This window comes from Myiozetetes cayanensis, unplaced genomic scaffold (assembly GCF_022539395.1).
Source record: "Myiozetetes cayanensis isolate MyiCay16 unplaced genomic scaffold, myiCay2020 scf2-11, whole genome shotgun sequence".
Classification (NCBI taxonomy): domain Eukaryota; kingdom Metazoa; phylum Chordata; class Aves; order Passeriformes; family Tyrannidae; genus Myiozetetes; species Myiozetetes cayanensis.
In genome coordinates this window covers 48,171,008-48,189,586 of record NW_026087411.1, presented here as the reverse complement: position 1 = coordinate 48,189,586, position 18,579 = coordinate 48,171,008, and the positions used below count along the sequence as shown (strand labels likewise).

At 37.7% G+C, this 18,579-nt stretch overlaps 1 protein-coding gene across 3 annotated transcripts in view; it reads left to right on the top strand.

Moving 5' to 3' along the window:
- Positions 1 to 10,514, top strand: part of EPM2A (EPM2A glucan phosphatase, laforin) — a 39,715-nt gene extending 29,201 nt beyond the window's left edge. For all 3 annotated transcript variants that reach the window (XM_050315128.1, XM_050315129.1, XM_050315130.1), the window contains exons 3-4: positions 8,548 to 8,789; positions 10,217 to 10,514. In XM_050315128.1, the coding sequence (XP_050171085.1) occupies positions 8,548 to 8,789; positions 10,217 to 10,497 (523 nt within the window). In that variant the 3' untranslated portion in view covers positions 10,498 to 10,514. The remainder of the gene's footprint in view (positions 1 to 8,547; positions 8,790 to 10,216) is intronic.
- The last annotated feature ends 8,065 nt before the right edge of the window (positions 10,515 to 18,579 follow it).

Sequence of the window (18,579 nt, the reverse complement as noted above, 5' to 3'; positions counted from 1 at the left end):
ATAAAGCTCTTAGGCTCCTTGTTAAGGGAATGTTTGGAGTGGCTGTGGAAGGGGAAAATGGGCCATAAAGAAAAAACTTTGTGATTCCATCTAGACTAAACTTCTCTTATGGGACTGACTTTAATTCTACTCAAGTGGATCCTTCTTATCCTGTATCTCTGCTGAATTCAAAGCTAGGACAATCCATAAAGCATACATAGCCTGTGGGACTCTCCAGAATCAGAAGTCAGTAGAAGGTTATGAATGAAGATAGCTGTGCTGAGCTTAGGCATTAGCACGGTGTCTCAAACATGTCTGGGTAACACTGTGTTTCAGTTACAGGTTTGATTTTGTTCTTTCTTGCTTTCATTTTAGCACGTTGTCAGCTTGAGGTCAAATCTTAATGGCTTATTAACTTGGCATATCAGCAAATGAGGTAGTTTTATGCCACAAATTTGTGAACATGGAATAAATAAGATACTATTAAGCATAACACTCAGAATTCAAGGGCTTGAGAAACTTTGTGTATTGCTAAGCTGACAAAGTGTTGTTCTAAAGTGATAAAAGCAGGTGTTTCTTTTTAGATTCCAAAACTGCTCCCAAGTGAGAGGCTAGATAAGTAGTTCAAATTACACCTAAGAAGAAAATTTGCTAGACCTTAATTGCTTTTCATCAGAGTGCCAAATAAGAAGGATAAGAAAAAAAACCCACCTTGGAACTACATTATAGTCTTTTTAATTCTCCTCATTTAAAGCCCTGAGGTAGAATCCTTAACTTCACAACAAACTTCACTCTTTCAGTGGTAAAGCAGAACAAATTTATAAGCAATTACTTGTGCTCCTTCTACGTCTGGCATTTAGGTAAAAGCAATTTTTTGTTCAAGAATATAAGTAGTTTTTACAAGGTCTGCAGCTGTGTTGTTTCAGTAGGATATAGTTTTATCATTAATCAACACTTTTCTCAGATGGCTTCTGCTAAGGTTATGGCCATTTATTCCATCTTTCTTGGTAAGAATGATCTTATTAATTAAGCCTGCCTATGTGATGTTAGTGTTCCGTCAGTTAGACCATAGCATCATAAAACCTTGCTCTCCTACTCTGGCCAGTACTGCTTGACGCATGCTGGGCAGTTGAGTGCATCAGACTGTGCTCAGTCAATCCTGCTGAAGCCAAGCCTCTCATCACAGAACCTCCATTGGCTTGTCCTCTGCAGGGAGACTTTATCAGTAAGTCAAGAGGAGAAGGGATTAAGACCACAGGCATTTACCCGTGTGCTCTGTGCAATGAAATGTCAGTGTCATAGCCCCTCTACATTATTATTCTACATTGTTATTTCACTGGTAAGGAGGCATTTTGCTGAGAGACCTCTCTGTCCTGTATTTAAAGAGAATGTAAAGAAACCAGAATTCTTGCACAAGACCAAACCAGGGACTCCTCTGTTTTGACATCTGCCTAGAAGAAATTATTGAAACAATGTTGCCATTTTTCTCGTCCCTTGGTAGTTGCTTTATAGGTGAAACTGCATGGAATTTTATGTTCTTTGCCTCTTTTATGTAGATAAACCCAGCTGATTTGCCCCTCCTATATATTTTGTCTTTAAGCAGTTGTCTAATTCCCTCTTGAAAATGCTAAATTCTTAGTCTGCCCTTATATGAAAGTATTTTCACAAAAAATAGCTGTAATGTACTGTATTGTGAATGTTCTCATTATTCTGTATCTTTATGCAGTAAAATAGTTAGTAGAAAGTTCAAAGTTTGAGTGCATAGAATGGGATCACTGATTTTTAGAAGTTTACTATAAATTTTCTGTTACTTTCAGTTCACTTCTTTATACAGGCTCATATTACCACTCTGACATCTCTATAAATCAACATTTTCACCAAGCACCACTGCAAGCATCTACTGGTTCCCTTTCTATTTGATTATAGTTATCTTAAAACACAGTGATGTGTACGTGAGATATTTATTCCAAGACATATTACCAAGATGCATTCATCAGCTGTGAATCTCATCTGCTCCTTTGCTGCATATTCATTTAGTTTTCTTTGACACCACTGGCAGTTGTAACTAATAAAATCTTAAATAATTCTATTTGGGGCAAATTTTGGTCTCTCCTGGAGTAAGTTCATCTGTTTTGAGAGATCTTAACTTGAAAAACAAATTCCATGTTGAATATAGGTCAGCAATGACATGCTGTAGAAAGACAGCCAGGGAAGTATAAAGAGGGATAAAGCCTTTGAAGCACAAGAAGTAAGTAATCTTTGGTTCTTCTCAGAAATGTACTCTTTTCAGTACTAAGTGTAACATACTAAGAAAAAGAGAGAGTCCAAAGGCAAAAAAGAATGATCAGATGCTTTGAATATATGACAAGTATGTGTATGTGTGAAGAATACAAAGCTGTGCCAGAGTGTATTAGTAACTGGCAGAGAAATAAAAGGATTTTATGGAGTGGAATCTATTCTTTGTATCTCTGTGACCTGTGACTGCACTATATTGGACATTAGAAAAATATTTCTGAAGGCAAGGATGGTAATCAGTGTGCTTTCTACATGTCAAACAATATTTGAAAGTGCTCGGATCTTCCACTGGAGAGCAGAATTCAGTGATTTGAAAATCTTTCTCTGTGAATAAATTTCAGGGCAATCTAAGTAATGTTTCTAGATTTCTCTGACAAAAGTACAAGAACCCCTCTGCTTTCTAGCAAGTGCTCTTAGTGTTTTCACTGTCGCAAGTTCAGCAGAAAAGAACAAGGAGGGCCTAGAAAGGAGATGTCTACTTTGGTATTTCAGAGAAGGCACACACAGACCTAAGAATAAGCTGCTGTATATTGTTTGCCACTGGCAAAAGAAGGAGCACAGGCAGGATGATAGTTCTGGATCATCACAATCCAGTGGTATCCTCATTTAAAGTGATGTGCCTTGTCACAAGGCAGAGAGTAGAGAAAAGATGAAAGAACATCTCAGCTACAGCTGGTAGGATTTCCTGTATTCTCATTTTGAATATGCCCAAAGCAATACTTTTGGAAATCTCTTTTTGTGTATGCATCAAATGAGACAGAGAACAGATATTTTCTCTTAAAAACTAGTTTGAATTCAGTTAAAAGTTGAAAGTTTCTATGAAGCTTTTGGTACAAACAGGTCATAGTTCCTGCTCCAGTGCCATCAGGGGAGGAAATAAGAATGTGCTATAGTTGGAAACAATCTCTAGTAGTTCAAGTGCTGCAAAAGACATCTCTAACTGAGTTGTACTTCAGGCCTACATTCCCCTTGGGCTGCTTCCTTGTAGTGTTGTCAGGGTAATAGCACTACACTGGTACAAAAAACCACTCTGTATGCCTACGAGCAACACAAAATGCTGGGGGTGAATTGACTGAATTACAAATGTTGCTCTTCTGGGAATGCAGAATAAGTTTTACTGTAAGTTATGTGAAGCTCTAGTTGCATGCTACACCTTTAGGAAATAAAAGTCTTAAGGGAGGACAGAGCCAATTTAATCATTATTTTGTTTGTTGTTTCAGCTAAATTGCTGTATCTTGTTAATATGTATATATTAGTGCTCATCTCACTGTCATCAGATGCTTAATAGTATCTGAGGAAGACTGGTGTAGAAAACTGAAGTGAATTGAAAGCTTCAGCGTCAGTCTACACCTTGACCAGGCACTGAAGTATGAATCAATCCATCACTTTTTATTTGAAATAATGCACTGGACCTTGGTCAAAAATATTACTGATATAAACAAATGGCACTGTTGATGGATCACTCTGTTTGGCAAAGTCCCCTTTCTTGATTAAAGCTGGCAACTATAGGGATAAAAGGACATCTGAAGTACTGTATCTAATAGATACTCTGATGAACTGTGTTTCCCAAAGGCCCAAATCCTATCCTTTCGTGTAAGAACTGTGACTTCCTGTAGTCCTTTGACTGATTTTAAGGTAGATTCTAAGATGCCTATTTCTAGCACACTGATGATTGAACAGGTCTGGAAGCAATACCTGAGTCACCCCAGCTTACAACTCAGGATTATAAGGAAATTTGAATTTAGTGCCTGTTTGCCTTAAACCATTATCAGCAGAAGTAAGACAGGAGCTGCTGAAGAAGCAGTATAGACATCTCTGTCATGGAGGAGGAGGTGACTGCCTGAGGCAGTAACCTGGTGTCTTCCTCTGTGACAGGTCACCTTCCCTGTGGATTAAATCTCTACAACTACAGTTGTTGAGCTGGTTTTGTACTATCTGTGAAGGTCGAAGATTGAAAGGTACAGTGTGGCATGCTTTGGGAACATTTCCTCCAGCTGAAAACTACAGTCTGCTCCATAAAAAAAAAAAAAGTATCAGGATGCAAATCCTTCATTGCCTCAGACTCTTTTTCTCCTTAAGAATGGGAAGACTATTTGCATATGCATTGATTAAATGAAATGCATTTGTTTTTTCAGATGCATTCATAGTGAATTGTTATAATTTAATCTATGCTGTGCAGGGTCCTGGGGGGAAGCCAACAAATGCAATATATGTCTAGATCATTAAAAATAATTTGTGTGCTGGAAAAAAAAGCATACAACTGATTGCAGGGTGTTCCATATTTATTCCATGGTAATGATAAATTGTTGTTGGTTTTCTCTGTTTACAAATCAAAAGGCAGGTTTTTAAAACATCAGCCTTCAGTCAGGGCTATGTAAGTCAAAGCAAACTGAGCAGATACCTCCCTAACATTTAGTACTTGTTATCACAAATTCAGGCTTCTCACATTAATTCATCTATTTAATCTCCAAAAGTCCTCTTAAGGAAAGTGAATGTTGTCTACATACTACTGTTGGAGAACTGAAGTGTAGGACAGGCTGAAAGTAACTTGACAGGAAGTACCTTTCCAGAAAGGGCTTATAGACAATCTACAGGTCTTAATCTCAGAAGATTGCTGGATATTTTTTATGTTACTCTAGGGGATTTCTTCATTGATAAACTGTCTCTGACTTCTCGTGTCTTCTTGGACCAAGCAGGGCTTATTATCTTAGCAATGCAGGGAGTCAACATGTACGATGACTAAGTGCCATTTTTATATTAAAACAGAATTCTAAGTAGAATTTTGTTAAAACTCCACCAGGTTGTGATATTTGGGGAATATGAAAGGGGTTAATGCCTGAAAAGATTTAAGATTTATTGATGACATGTAATCTCTAAATGTTTATTGAACTGTATGTAGTGATCTCTTAATCTGCTGCTGGAAAACAACCACATGAGAGCTGGAAGGCAGTGGCTGGCAGAATGCTCAGAGCACTATTATGTGGCAGTTGAGGGTGGAAGGAAAAGAGGTCTCTTTTCCATGCCAAATATTCTTGTGGATAAAATCTGGCTCCCTAGTGAAGTGCAGTGGCAACTTAAAGAAGAAAGACTGCATTGAAAAGGAAAACTAAAAGTCATGTTTTTAAGGAAAGATGTAAAAATGAAATTACCACATTCTTGCTTTGTTGAATATGTATGTTTTCCTGGTCCTCAGCATAATGAAGCCCTAAGCAAGGCTATAAAAAATTTAATATATAAAATAAAGCTGCTAAACTCTCCATTAGTGTCTGTACTTGCATGTGCACTGACCCCATGTGCTTCCTTCTGATGTCAGACAAAGGTAAGGTAAAGCCAAATAGAAATATATTTACCATGCAGCAGAATTATCTTAGAACTTTTACATAAATTGGCTGATAGGACAGCTCTTCATTACTGTTTTCTGCGTGGTCAATTTTCCTGGTAAAAGAGTGGCTAAGCCTTGTCCAGCAAGACCAAGACTTTACAGTTATTTCCAGGTGGGTAAATAAGGTACTTGAAGACCAAGGTCAAGGCTACATCTTGGTCCTCTCAAAGGCTAAACTCTAGAACCTGATCATAAAAATAATTCACAAGAATTAGCTGTCCTACATTTTTTTTTTTTTTTTTTGTCAAACTCTGAAGGCTGCTGCTAGTTTAATTACAGGAAAGACATGTACTACTGTTGTTCAATACAGGAAGTCTCACCTGTTAGACTGCAAGAACAACATAAACAAACAGTGTATATTCCAGGAGTCTTGCAAATAGCACCACTGTGATGTTCACCCAGTAAATAATCATTGGGGAAAAAAAAATATAAAGCATTGATTTCTCTGTAAGCAAGAGTACTATCCAGAATTTTATTAATCTCAGAAATGTTTTAGTCTCTCCTGATTCAATCAAATCCAAGAAAACACACTTTTGCTCTCCCATCAAGGTAATTTAGCATATTAGATGTTTCCCAAAATATCAGTTGAATTACATATATATGAGCCTCCAGGAAAGCCTTTGAAGAAAGGATACTAATGTTCTTGTTCTTGAAATAATATCCTCATATTGTCATGAGATATTAGCGATGCTGTCGTTTTTCTTGCTCAGTGATGGAGTGTTGTGGGCATTGCTCATCTCCAACCATTTGTCACTGTCTATTAGGGCACTTTAACTTACATTCACCACCTTGAAATGCTCTAATCATTGTGGTGAACTCCTGACAGTGGTCACTCATTCAGGTTAGGATGGGGTTTGCAGTGGGGCTGGCACGTGGGAAGTGGGTCAGCACAGCAGTTGTTGCAGTGGACCTCCGCTCATCCCTCTGATAGTGGGAATGCTTGAACTGGTTGTGCTGGATTTTGGGCAATTTTGAGAAGCTCCCTTCTTGTATCAGTATGTGGTATTGTATACATACTGGGAACATACAATTTGTGTGCTTTATTGCCTTTTTTTCAGGCTGCTGTGGAGTCCACTGCTGACTGAGTACTGGTATTTCTTATTAGATGATCTGAATTTAAAGTGTAGCTTTAGAAAACTGTGTATTAAGATTTCCTTCTTTTCGAGTCTTTTCTTCTTTATAAAGGTAGTGTTCAGGACTGTGAGAAAAGTGATGAAGAATGTAAATCTTAATTTTTGAAATTTCAGATTTATTGAATTTATTGTTGCTTATGAACAAGTGCATTTTCTATTAGCAGTGGGAAATACCCTCAAAGCAATCTAGACCAGAATGTGTATGCTAAACAACTAAGTCAAATCTCTTCAAACAGTCTTACTGTTGAAACAGCATTGAAATGGTTATTTGCTCTGCAATATAGTTGTTTAAATTGGTCTCAGTTACCATATGCTGTGTGTTGTCTCACTGAAACAGGGGCTAAAGCTAAAGACTGCATTTGTGTGGCTACTATGCAACTCACTGTGGATGCAACTGACATGCAGGAAACAGTAAAAATTAGTGCTTCCTGGATCTGAATTTTTTCTTTTGACCATATTTCAGTACTAATATTGCAGTATTTAATCATTACAGTCAATTACATGTCTTAATTAAATGCTACTAAGCACTTATTGCTGTGATAGTAAAATGGAAATAGCTACCTGTTGACTTAAGGGCAGCTTATAGGCTCTGGAATAAACATAAAACTTTCCTTATTTGTTTCTGAGGTTAAAATTGGAAAAGACCATAAGAAATGCATGAAAGACATTTTATGTTTGAGGATCTTGCTTTTGTTGCACATTTGCAGTTAATAGTATTGCAGATTTTGTTGCAGTTAGCAAAATGTTTGCAAAGTTGCCTGTTCAAGTGAAGGGATATTTTGTGTAGTTTGTGGATTGCATGTTCAAAATCAAAGTTTATGGAAGCAAAATAAATTAAAGGAGATCACTAATAATTTGAGCATATAAATAATCCATTGTAGATACCATAAATTTAATTGCATGTGCAGATTAAATCCCTCATTTGCAAGAAAGCCTCTTAGTATTCAGTTTATAATGTCACAATCTGTTGAGACAGACAACAGTTTTATGATAATTAACAATGGGAAAACCACAGAAGTCTTGAAGCTTGTTTTAGATAAGTACCAGAAATATGGCTGTTTATCCATCCTGCACAAACCTCCTGAGTTTTCTTGAAAAATTTTGGGTTCTTCAGTCCTTGAGGGAAACTAGACATGTATTGTAATTCTCCATTTGGTTCCCACTAGACTGCACAAGATCAGAGAAAAATTAGAAGAAAATTACTGATTAATTTTTGAGTTTCATTACAGAATGATAGTTCATATTGGTTTTACTTTTCTACTTTCCTTATTGTAGTGGTAGCTACAAAGTTGGAAGAGTTTTATGTGTTTGACTTATTACTAAAGTAATTCAGATCTGGATCATGTGACTCCTTTAGGTCTCTTTTTTTTTGGTGTGTGTATGTACAAATTACATGAATTTTCAGAGTTTTCTAATTCTAATCTGTGATGTTACTAAGATACTACTGCAAGCTTAATGAGGGATGCCTTGGAAACCTGTGCTACTAACTATGATCTGAATTCTTTTCTCAAATCATTTGGCCATTTCTGGTAGGTTAGGAACTTGATCCTCAGCTTCAAACATTACCAAATCAACTGCAATGAAATAAGAAGTTGTAATGAAATAAAAAGTTGCTTACTGCATGACCTGAAAAGACTGTACTTAGCAGTGTTTGTATGATGATGTTAAGCAGATTTGGAACTGGAACACCGATGAACTTGGCAGTTTCCATCTTAAGATATTTTAATCAATCCCACTGCAATATTTTCTCAATGCTAGGATTCTGCCAAACATCTGGCTGGGAAGTTGCCCTCGGCAGCTGGAGCATGTGACCATCAAGCTGAAGCACGAGCTGGGTGTTACGGCTGTGATGAACTTCCAGACTGAATGGGACATTGTTCAGAATTCCTGGGGCTGCAACCGCTACCCAGAGCCCATGAGCCCTGAAATCCTCATGAAACTGTATAAAGAGGAAGGTCTTGCCTATGTCTGGCTGCCAACTGCAGACATGAGCACTGAAGGTGATGTTTAGGTCACTCTTGCAGTAAATTAATAGCAACAACCCCTTTGAGTTACTAATCTGCCATTTTCATGACAGTTTGTTTTTTGCTTCCGTGTAAATTTTGCATAAAAATATAGTTAGCGCAAAAGTTATAATTTCTTTGTGTGCTGTCTTTAACAAATTATTCATATTTTCTTGTAAGCAGAGAGGCCATCTAAAGTACTTTGTGTCTGGCATCATTATGTGTATTTGAGTTTAAAGCCATCCGACATCAATAACTGCTTGGCTGTTTTTGCTTTCAGCTTGAATTCAGACCATATAATGAAAATATACTGTGTAGGTGGAAGACTGCAAGCTTGCACAGCAGGATAGCTTGCCATCTTTTCTGGTTAAAAATGGAGAGATAGTGCTGTGTGTCAGACAGCTGTGCTCTGCTGTTCCCTTCCCCAACAAATATTTTTACTTTAACTGTAGTATCCCAGCCTGATCAATCTCCATAGAGACATTTTATAATAATTTTTAATTAGCTTAGAATGTTCATAGCACCTGAGCTGTAACATAAATTATTAGTATTTTTAAGTCTTTGATTGAAACGCTCAGTTCAAAATCATGTTTCCAGCCTGTAGGTTAGAAAGTGAGCATGTTTTCAAGTGAGCAACCTACCAGCAGAAGAGATTGCTTTCAACACAGTGAAATACCACTACCTGAAATAGAGAACTGTCATATCAGTAATAGGACATCAGGGACGACAGGAGACCTTAAAATCACGATTTGAAAAGACTAAACATCTGTGCTCATCTGTGCCATGAGGAAAAGTTGGACTGTGCTGTTTGCAGCTTCAGTTCCTGGGATAGCAGGGAGAAAAGTGTCAGGAAATATAGTATATTCATCCTTTTGGGACTAAGAAAGGCTATTCTGTGTTGCATATAACCATATGCTTAGTACACAATTAAACCATAACTGTATTAAGTTGTACAGCAAAAAATCAGAACAATATTAAGTCCTCTGCTCTCCCGCCCTCAGTTACTATTGACTTGATGGCCTTTGTTACAATGTTTTGGAAAGCAGCAGTATGTAGGTACCTTCACAAACCTCTGGTACTTAAAAAACATTTCATTTTTGGCTTGCTAACTCTAAGTCTGGTCTATGTAGTTTGCTGCCTTGTCTCAGTTCCTGAGAAAACGAGTATGCCATGCACATCCAGTGTTAATCAGAGTGTATATTTAGAGAAGACTTGGAGCATTTTACAGCTTTGTGTTATCTGATTTTATGTTGCAAGAAAAAAACAAGTTAGTGCAGAAGGTCATTTGAGAAAAGAAAGAAAAAATATCAAATGCGTCAGGTTTGCCATTATTATTCACAGTTCATCAGGCTCTACAGACAAAATCTCAGCCATGAACCTAGCTTTCTCTAATGCAAATGAATGTGCCTTGTTTTTAACCTTAGGAAGAATACAGATGTTGCCACAAGCTGTCTGCCTCTTGCACGGGCTACTGGAGAATGGACACACTGTCTATGTTCATTGCAATGCTGGTGTTGGCAGGTCTACAGCTGCTGTCAGTGGCTGGCTGAAGTACGTCATGGGATGGAGCCTGCGGAAAGTCCAGTACTTTTTGACTTCCCGGAGACCAGCTGTCTACATAGATGAGGAAGCTCTGAATCGTGCTGAAGATGATTTCTACCAGAAATTTGGGCATCTTCGTTCCTCATACCAAATACAAGAGTAGAAAAGCAGAGGAGGAAAACGAAGGTGAAGAGGAATCCTTCTGTTTGAACCCCATGGAGTTAGAAATCGTGACTCAGGCACCAACTTCACCTCTTCAGATTATAAGCTTCTCATTAAAGTCATGAGAATTTTATTTAAGAAGTGCCTTGGGATATTTTTTATTTTCTTTATTTAAGCTGTTACAATTCATGTTTTCAATCCTCTTGGTGCAAGTATGAAACCTAGAAACCCTGCAAAGTGAAACTAAAATTTTCTTCTAACTTCTTGCCTATAGTAACTGAGATTTTAGGGTAGACACTAAACAAGATGTGAGGTGAAATAGAGTTGACAATATTTCAGCGACAAGAGAGCAAAGGCATTCTCAAAAAAAACAGTATAAAGGTTGACTGAATTAATGTTCAGGTTAGGATGGAGGAGATCATCAAAGCTGCTCAGCTATTTTAGGCAGAATGTAGATTGTTGCAGTGTTTTGTAGTAATTTTGTAGACAAGAGGTATTAATGAGAAAGACCATAAGAAAGTCGGTTTTTGAACTCAGTTTCTTAAGCAAAAAGCTAATGTCTAATGCAGTGAACTAAAATTTGCTCCCTTTGTCTTTCTAGTTAATGTTAAATATTATGAGCTACAGCTATGCTCTTTTATGACATTGGGATTGTGCTGGAATATGACACAAAGAGAGGAAACAGCTCCACCTACTGCAGTCTTGCTCTGTTGTGGGGAAGGATCACTATTTATCACGTTATTTTAGGTTGTGAGTTCTCTGCTACATTTTGCTTTTCTAGTCCTTGCAGTGCTGTACAATGAGCTCCCTAGGTGCCAAATCAATCTAAGCACTGGGGTAAGACAGGACCTATTGGAATTTTGTGATAAGCCTCTGTGCATGATTGACATCACAGCCTCTGGGCTGTTGACCTGGATTTGTGTCTTTATCATAGCAAAAGCCTCTCCTTGTGCAAGCATTGTGTGGATGTTCATGGATGTTAGGTTTATCTGATTGAAGCTAATGCTGGGTTACTTCTGGGATAAGTAAAGTGAATACATTCCTCTAAAGGAGCAAAGAGCAACTCTGAGGAGCGTTTCTCAGGAGCTTAGCCATAGTAGGCTAATGTTGGCTTTGTGGATGATCCCTGATGTTTTCCAGTGCTGTTTGGTCACTTAGCTAGACTAAGCAGTGGAACCAACAGCTTCCAGCCCTGCTCAGATAAAACCAATTTGCTGTAGGTTGAGTTCAAGACAGAAGGGAGAGAATGTATTTCCTAAGGAGGAGAAGAGTAAGGATGCATAAACATTAAGAAACCTAGTTTCTATAGGTTTATTCTTCAGTGAAATCTCATTTTTTCCAGCCAACTTGTTCCTCCAAAGATGCAGTCAGTGCCAGAGTAGTTTAGCTGATATATATTGATTTTCTGAATACTTAATGGAGAAACTATTAGATATGAACTGCTTATGGAGAAAGTCCAAAATAATATAATACATTTTATTTATCCTATACTTCAATCATCTGTAAAAATAAAAAATGTTTATTTAAGTTATTCTACATGTGTGGTTTTGGTCATGAATTTGTTTCTGGTTTTTTGAAATAACACTGCCTGTTCAGAAAATGGATGAGAAAAGTTCTCTATTAAATAAAGACAATGACAATTCCAGCAGCCCATTTTGTCATATGTCTTTGTCTCCCAATTTCACAAGTAGCAAAAAGGGTCATGACATATTTCTATATAGAGCTGGGACCAGCTCATCATTCACAGCGTTGTCTTGTCTGCTGTGTTGTGTCAGTTTTGGTGGGAAATCTCAAATAAACAACACAGCAAAGGTGTGTGGATGGCATGGCACCTCTGGTGTTTCCAAAGACAAGAAAAGGGTGTTTCTTTTCCTAGCCCCATGCAGAGAGCAGAGCAAGTGTGTTAGTGATGCTGTCTGGCTGTTGGGTTCGTGTGCAAATGGCTATGGCTGCCTGCCCAGGAGTTGCCCCATTTGGACTAGGTTTAAAGCAAAAACGGTGAGGTTTTGCTACTGTGTGCCTCTCAAAATCAAGCACTGAGAGGAGGAGAATGGCATAAGCAGAGAGTACAACTTGCTTAATTTTTACGTTGTGGTTGAGATATATTTGAAACCCCAAGCTTCAAATGTGTTTCCAAGCATCCCTGACAGACAGACCCTTCCACCAGATGCAACTCGTAATAAATGTTGGGACAAGTACTTGTGGACTTGGTTCTTGTTTCACAGCTATCTATATTTTTTCTTAGGGCTCTTGTGACTGAACGGTGCATAACATGGCACAAACAAGTAAGTATACGACTAAGTAAGTACAGCCACTCTCTACTGGCTATTTCCTAATTCTGATTTCATGGGCAGTGGAAGCAGACTGGTGCTTCATTTGCAGGGCAGGAATTCAAATGATACAGGAGTCACAGATTCAAGGAAGCCCTAGCAAGGAGCTGCTAATTCATTGTTTATTGTCATTTCAAGCAAAGGGTTGTTGATTCATTGCTTATTGTCACTTCAGTTTGCATTTATGCTGAAGTGCTTGGGAGCACATACTGTATACAGATTGCATTGGCTGATGAACTGCATAAAAGCAACTTGATAGCATCACATTAACAAAGAATGCAAGAAGATCCCAAGGGGATCTCAGAGGCTTGCTGTCTCTTGGTATCTATTTGTAGAATCTTTTTATTCCTCACTGCTACCGTCCTGCCTTCCTCATTGAGGGCCAGTCTGTCGAGCAATATTCATTCAAACCCTTTTCTGTTGAATGCAACTAGAACTTAAATGCTAAAGGGATCATTACAAGATACTAAAGCAACAGCAAAAGCAATCATATAAAAATATCCAATTTCTCCAAATGTATAAGTACAGAATAAATCTGCTTCTAGAGATTATCTTTAGAATTCCAATTTGTAATATGTTCTTATGCTGATTGGATCATTAGCTCTTTCCACAGACTAGCCTCTTGATGTAATTGGGATGAAAGGATGAAGACAGGCTGTTGTTTATACACTTGTATATTTCTTTGCTACTTTAGTAATAAACAGCTACAAAATTTAGAGAAGAACAGCTCCTATAGAAAGAATTAGAAACAGATAGACAGGAATGATTGTTTTGGAGTGAGCCCAAGAAATCAAAGTAATACACAAACAATAATGGAAATCAGGTAGAAATATTTTGATAACTCATCACTGAAGAGCATCAGTTGGGGAAAATGATTTTCTGATGCTATAAGCATCAGTATTCTCTGCTCTGTTTTTACTTCCATTAAGCCATATTTTTATCTCCATTAAATTAAAGAAGAAAGTAGAATTTGCTGAATGAAATAGGAACATTTATAACTCCAGGTACTTAGAGTATCTCAATGTCATTATTAGGTCAAACAGTAGTATGTGTTCTTTTCCAGGGCTATGTACATGAAGCAGCTAAGCAATTCTAGCTCTTACAAGTGATTTTGTAACAAGCACAGCCCCTTGAGGGATGGGTCAGGACTTAAATGTTATAATATTATCAATGTTTTTCCTTTTGACATCAGAAAAGTGTTAGTGACAATCTTCCACGACATTTTTAGGTAGGTAATGTAACCTGGTGAAAGGGAACTGGTCTGGCTGATGTCTGTTGAATACCTTCCTTTCTCCCTCACTCGCTATTTCACACGTTGAGCTTTGGTCCCTTTGGCACTTGCTTAGGTTGTAAGTTTATGGTCTTCCCTCTCTGTACAGCATCAAGCACAGTGAAGCTCTGGCTGCAGGTTTGATACCAGGCTGTACTCCAAAGTAATTGGAAAGTCTCACACCTGGCAACTCAGTTGTGCGTGCTACACAAAACCATGTGCAAAACAGTGTTTCTGCTCTGGAGTGGAATTAAAATTTGAGACTGCCAGTCAAGCCTGCTTGGGTAATTGCAAAGGAAAAAGATAGGCTGCAGGTTGTGCAGGAGTGGGTGATAAAATCCCTACTTAAAACAAGAATGCAAAAAGTCAAACTTACTCCATTACCTATCTAGATGGCCTTTTTGAGCTCTAATTTATAAAATCCACTGACTTGACTGGTCTGTAATTGAGAAAAAAAAATTGATTTTAAGTAACCAAAGACATTTGCCATTACTTTATTACCCTGTTGCTTCTTTTATTCTTCATCATTAAATTGCAGTGAGATGTTTCAAACCAATGATGAAGTTATAAAAGAATTATTCTTATAAAAAATGCACTGTGCTGTGCAGCAGAAAAAAAAAGAAGAAATATTTAGAAGGATAATAACTACTGGAAAAGCATATATTTGGCAAGCAAGAGCTACGTTTTTGGAGGATAATGAACATCAGGCTGCCTTTAGCTAAAATGGAATTGGATTAGTGTAGCAAAGGGTAGGATATAGCTGACTGTCTCCAACTCTGTTTACAGTCTCAGTGGCAAATCACCTCTGTGGTTATTTCTTTAAAAACATTCTGCTAGAAAAAAAATTGTGGTTTATTTTCCACATGAATATAGCTTAAAGGGCAAGGGACTACTGCGAGGGGGCAGACTTTTGGAATGATGGAAGTAGAAAGGAATTAATCCTTTTTCTATTTCTTAGCAACAGAGTGACATCACCAATGGCAAGACCAAACCACATGACTTCATAATTGATCTCCTTCCTAAATTAATAGAGGAAAGCAATATTTTCAAGGGCAGTGACATTATCATATGTTAGCATAATTGCATGGTTGTGATATAAGCAACTAAAATACATGTTGTTGGCACTTCAGTTGTGCTAACAGTGAATCTATGGGGTGTTCATTCTTCATTAGACGTATTTTCTTCTTGCTACCCCTTTTCACCTCAAGGTCCTTCATTCCAGTCTTAACTGGTTTACAAACAGTTTTGGCTAAAAGTTGCTGCATTTGTAAGGATGAGTAATGAGTATTTTATTAAACCCTTTTAACATATTGTCTTATGAAGTAAGAACTGTTATACCCAGTAAACTACGATTCATAACTAATTTAGCCCAATATGATTCAATCTTTTTGTGCTTAAATATGTTGTCTTATTTGGGAGATTGAATTTATAAAGATTGCAGCATAATGTCTGTGATTTGATAATTACTTCAATGCTGATATTGTTAAATTTACATCAAGGAAAATAGAAGGCCTGTTTATTCATAAGTTGATAAAATATTAAATGATATCTCATTCTTGATTTAGATGATGTGACGAAAAAGCATAAAACAGCTGCCAAGAAGAAATTTATAATGCTGGGCAGGTTTCTGTGGTCTTTACTTAATGCCATTATAACAAAATTTATTTTGTGGTAATGCAGTTTCAGCAGGGAAATAATTAACGGTCAGGCCATCATCCAAGGGTAGCAGCCATGGTTAAGTTGGGCAGCCAGCCCAAAGTCAGTGCAACAAATCAGGTGCTGAAAACTAATCCAATCTTCAAAAATTCAATAAAATACATAAACACAGTGGTTAAGAAATTAATATAAAGATTGTATTCGGAGAAAGGCAAGAATATAGAAAGCGTGATCCTAGCTAATGTCAAAGGCAAAAATATTTTGTATTGGCATAGCAAATATCATAACTCACTTGAAAACATAATCAATGTGTTAGATAAAAGTATAGCTGGTATTTAAAGTTCCCTAACCTAAGTTAAAGAGGTACCACCAAATTATATAGGCTTGAAACACAGTTGCAACATTTAGCTGCATAAGGAAAGACAGGTGGAAGGGTAAAGCTCTCGAGAACACTGACCAGTTGGATACCCTCCCATGGGCTTACTCATGGACTGTACTTAATTTGCTGAAGCTTCATGAGCACAGAAGTGGTGGCTGGTGCCCTGTGGTTTGGCAGTCACATAAATCCCTTGCTTAGAGGTGTGTGGTTGTGAAAGAGGATCGATAAGGCTATGCTTTAGAAGAGCTAATGGGAAGGGCACCACTTAAATTATGCTTAAAGTACAGCTCCAGATGGAAAGTCTAAACAAGTACACGTCTTGTTGGACTCTTTCTCTTCACATCGGTTCTGCTGAAACAGGAAAGCCTCTTAGAGGTCTTTTACCCCCAACACCTGTGCTTACAACCAGAGCGCCAGCATGGAAAATCAGAACACAGTAGCAGTGGCCTTGACACCAGCTAAACTCTACAGGTGAAATGGATTAGTTAATGTCTATACTTGAGTTATTCTGTTTCATAACATGACACGAAGGATGCTTAACCTCAGTCCTGTAACAGTAAATAAATGGACAACTGCTTTCCAACTGCTTTTCCCAGTGCCTCCACTCACAGTGGCTGGGGGGGGTGCCTGTGAGCTCTTGATCAGACTATATTTCAGGTACTTTGGAATTCCATGTTAATATGGTCTAAATGATGATCTTAAATTTCACTGGCAGTTACTTGTCCACTCTCCCAACATACTTTCCTGGCACACGTGTGAGTATTGCAGTTTGATGGCTCTCATGGGCAATACACACTCTAGCAATAAGAACCAGGACTCTGATCATGCCTTCTTCCTACCTGAAATATCTTACTCACTTGGAATAGGTATGCATATCATCTTTAGTCAGACTTAGTGTAGTTTTCTTGGTGCCTTACATGGCACTTTCCATCCAAGTGCCCCCTTAAAGAGAATAATGAAAGCAGTCATGATAGGGTATTCTTAGCATCACTGAAGATCTCATTTGTAGGGTGGTTTTAGTTTTTTAAACTGTTTTTTTTGTTTGTTTGGGTTTTGTTTGGGGTTTTGTCGATGTTTGTTTTGTTGTTTTTGTTGTTGTTGTTGTTATTTTTTAATTAAGCTTTATTTAGATACCCAACTATGGGCAACTAAAATTTTTTGTCTTCCAGTCTTCCTAAATGGTAAAATAAATGCATTATTTTGGAGCAATTTTCATGCAAATGACTTCAAAATGTTTTGTAAGGCAATAACTAGATATACTGGAGCATCAGAAGAAGATGTGTATGCAGGAGTAGGAAAATATGTGAACTGAGGAAAGAAAGGGTCTCAGGAAGGCCTGCCTTCCTGAGCTCTCATGTTACCTGAGAATGAGCAGAGGAAAAAGTGAGGGCTGGTGACACAGGCTAAGGACAAGGAGGAGATATAGCACAGGGGGAGCTGTGTGAACCAAGAATGGGTGGGAAATAGCCATGAACCGGGGCAGAGGCTCAGGGATGAGGTGTAAGCAAAGCCTACTCTCTGGGGGCAATGGAACGGCAGCCACAGTCACATCATCACTCTTATTTCAGTGTACTTGGAAATATCTCACTCAGCAGTCAGCAGACACAATCACAGGGACTGAGGAAATGCAGCAGTGAGGCACAAATACATCTCAGCACCCAGCAATCACCAAAGGCACACAACACCCTTGGGAACAGCAAGACCTGGCAAGCTATTTAACAAAATCTGCCAAGATCATTATTTTTGAGAGGAAAAAATTTGATTAGGTCTCTCTTGATTGCTGGGAACATGACTTGAGTACACTTTAGAAAATGCTGAGCTCTACCATTTGTGTATTTCTGCTTATGGAGCTCAAATCAGTAACTTAATTTTAGCTATAAACATGGTTTTATTTTGCTTTTCTGAACAGCTGTAATTTCAAGGTGTCTTTCAGTGGCACTCTGATTTAAAAAGAAAAAAAAAACAAACCCCAAAGAATCACATCAGAAATTTATGTAAATTGTATCTATAGGGTAATTTCTGTGCTTTTAAGTCAGGTTTATTGGGGTATTACTAAATTTAGAATGTGCAGTTATCTTCTTTTTACTCAAGTACTGCCTTATATTCCTAACTGAAATATATTCTCAGATATCACAGATAATATAAAAAACAGCTAGGTTTGAAACTGTTTCTTAAACTGTTATGTTTTTGTGTTGCTGTGAAGATCCAAGGTTCTTTGTGTTAAAATGTTTGTTAAAACCCCCACACCTGTAAAACCTGCTTTTCATTTGACTTGCTTTTCATTTGACAAGGAAGGAGAGAAAATGATTTCAAAAAACTTGTTAAAGTCAAACAGAAAACGTGCTTATGCACATCAATGTACTTTTCCTCTGTTTTTTAGCAACGGACTTGGACAGATGATCGGCTGATTCTCCTCCTGTGCTCTGAAAGGTTCTGTTCAAGGCACAC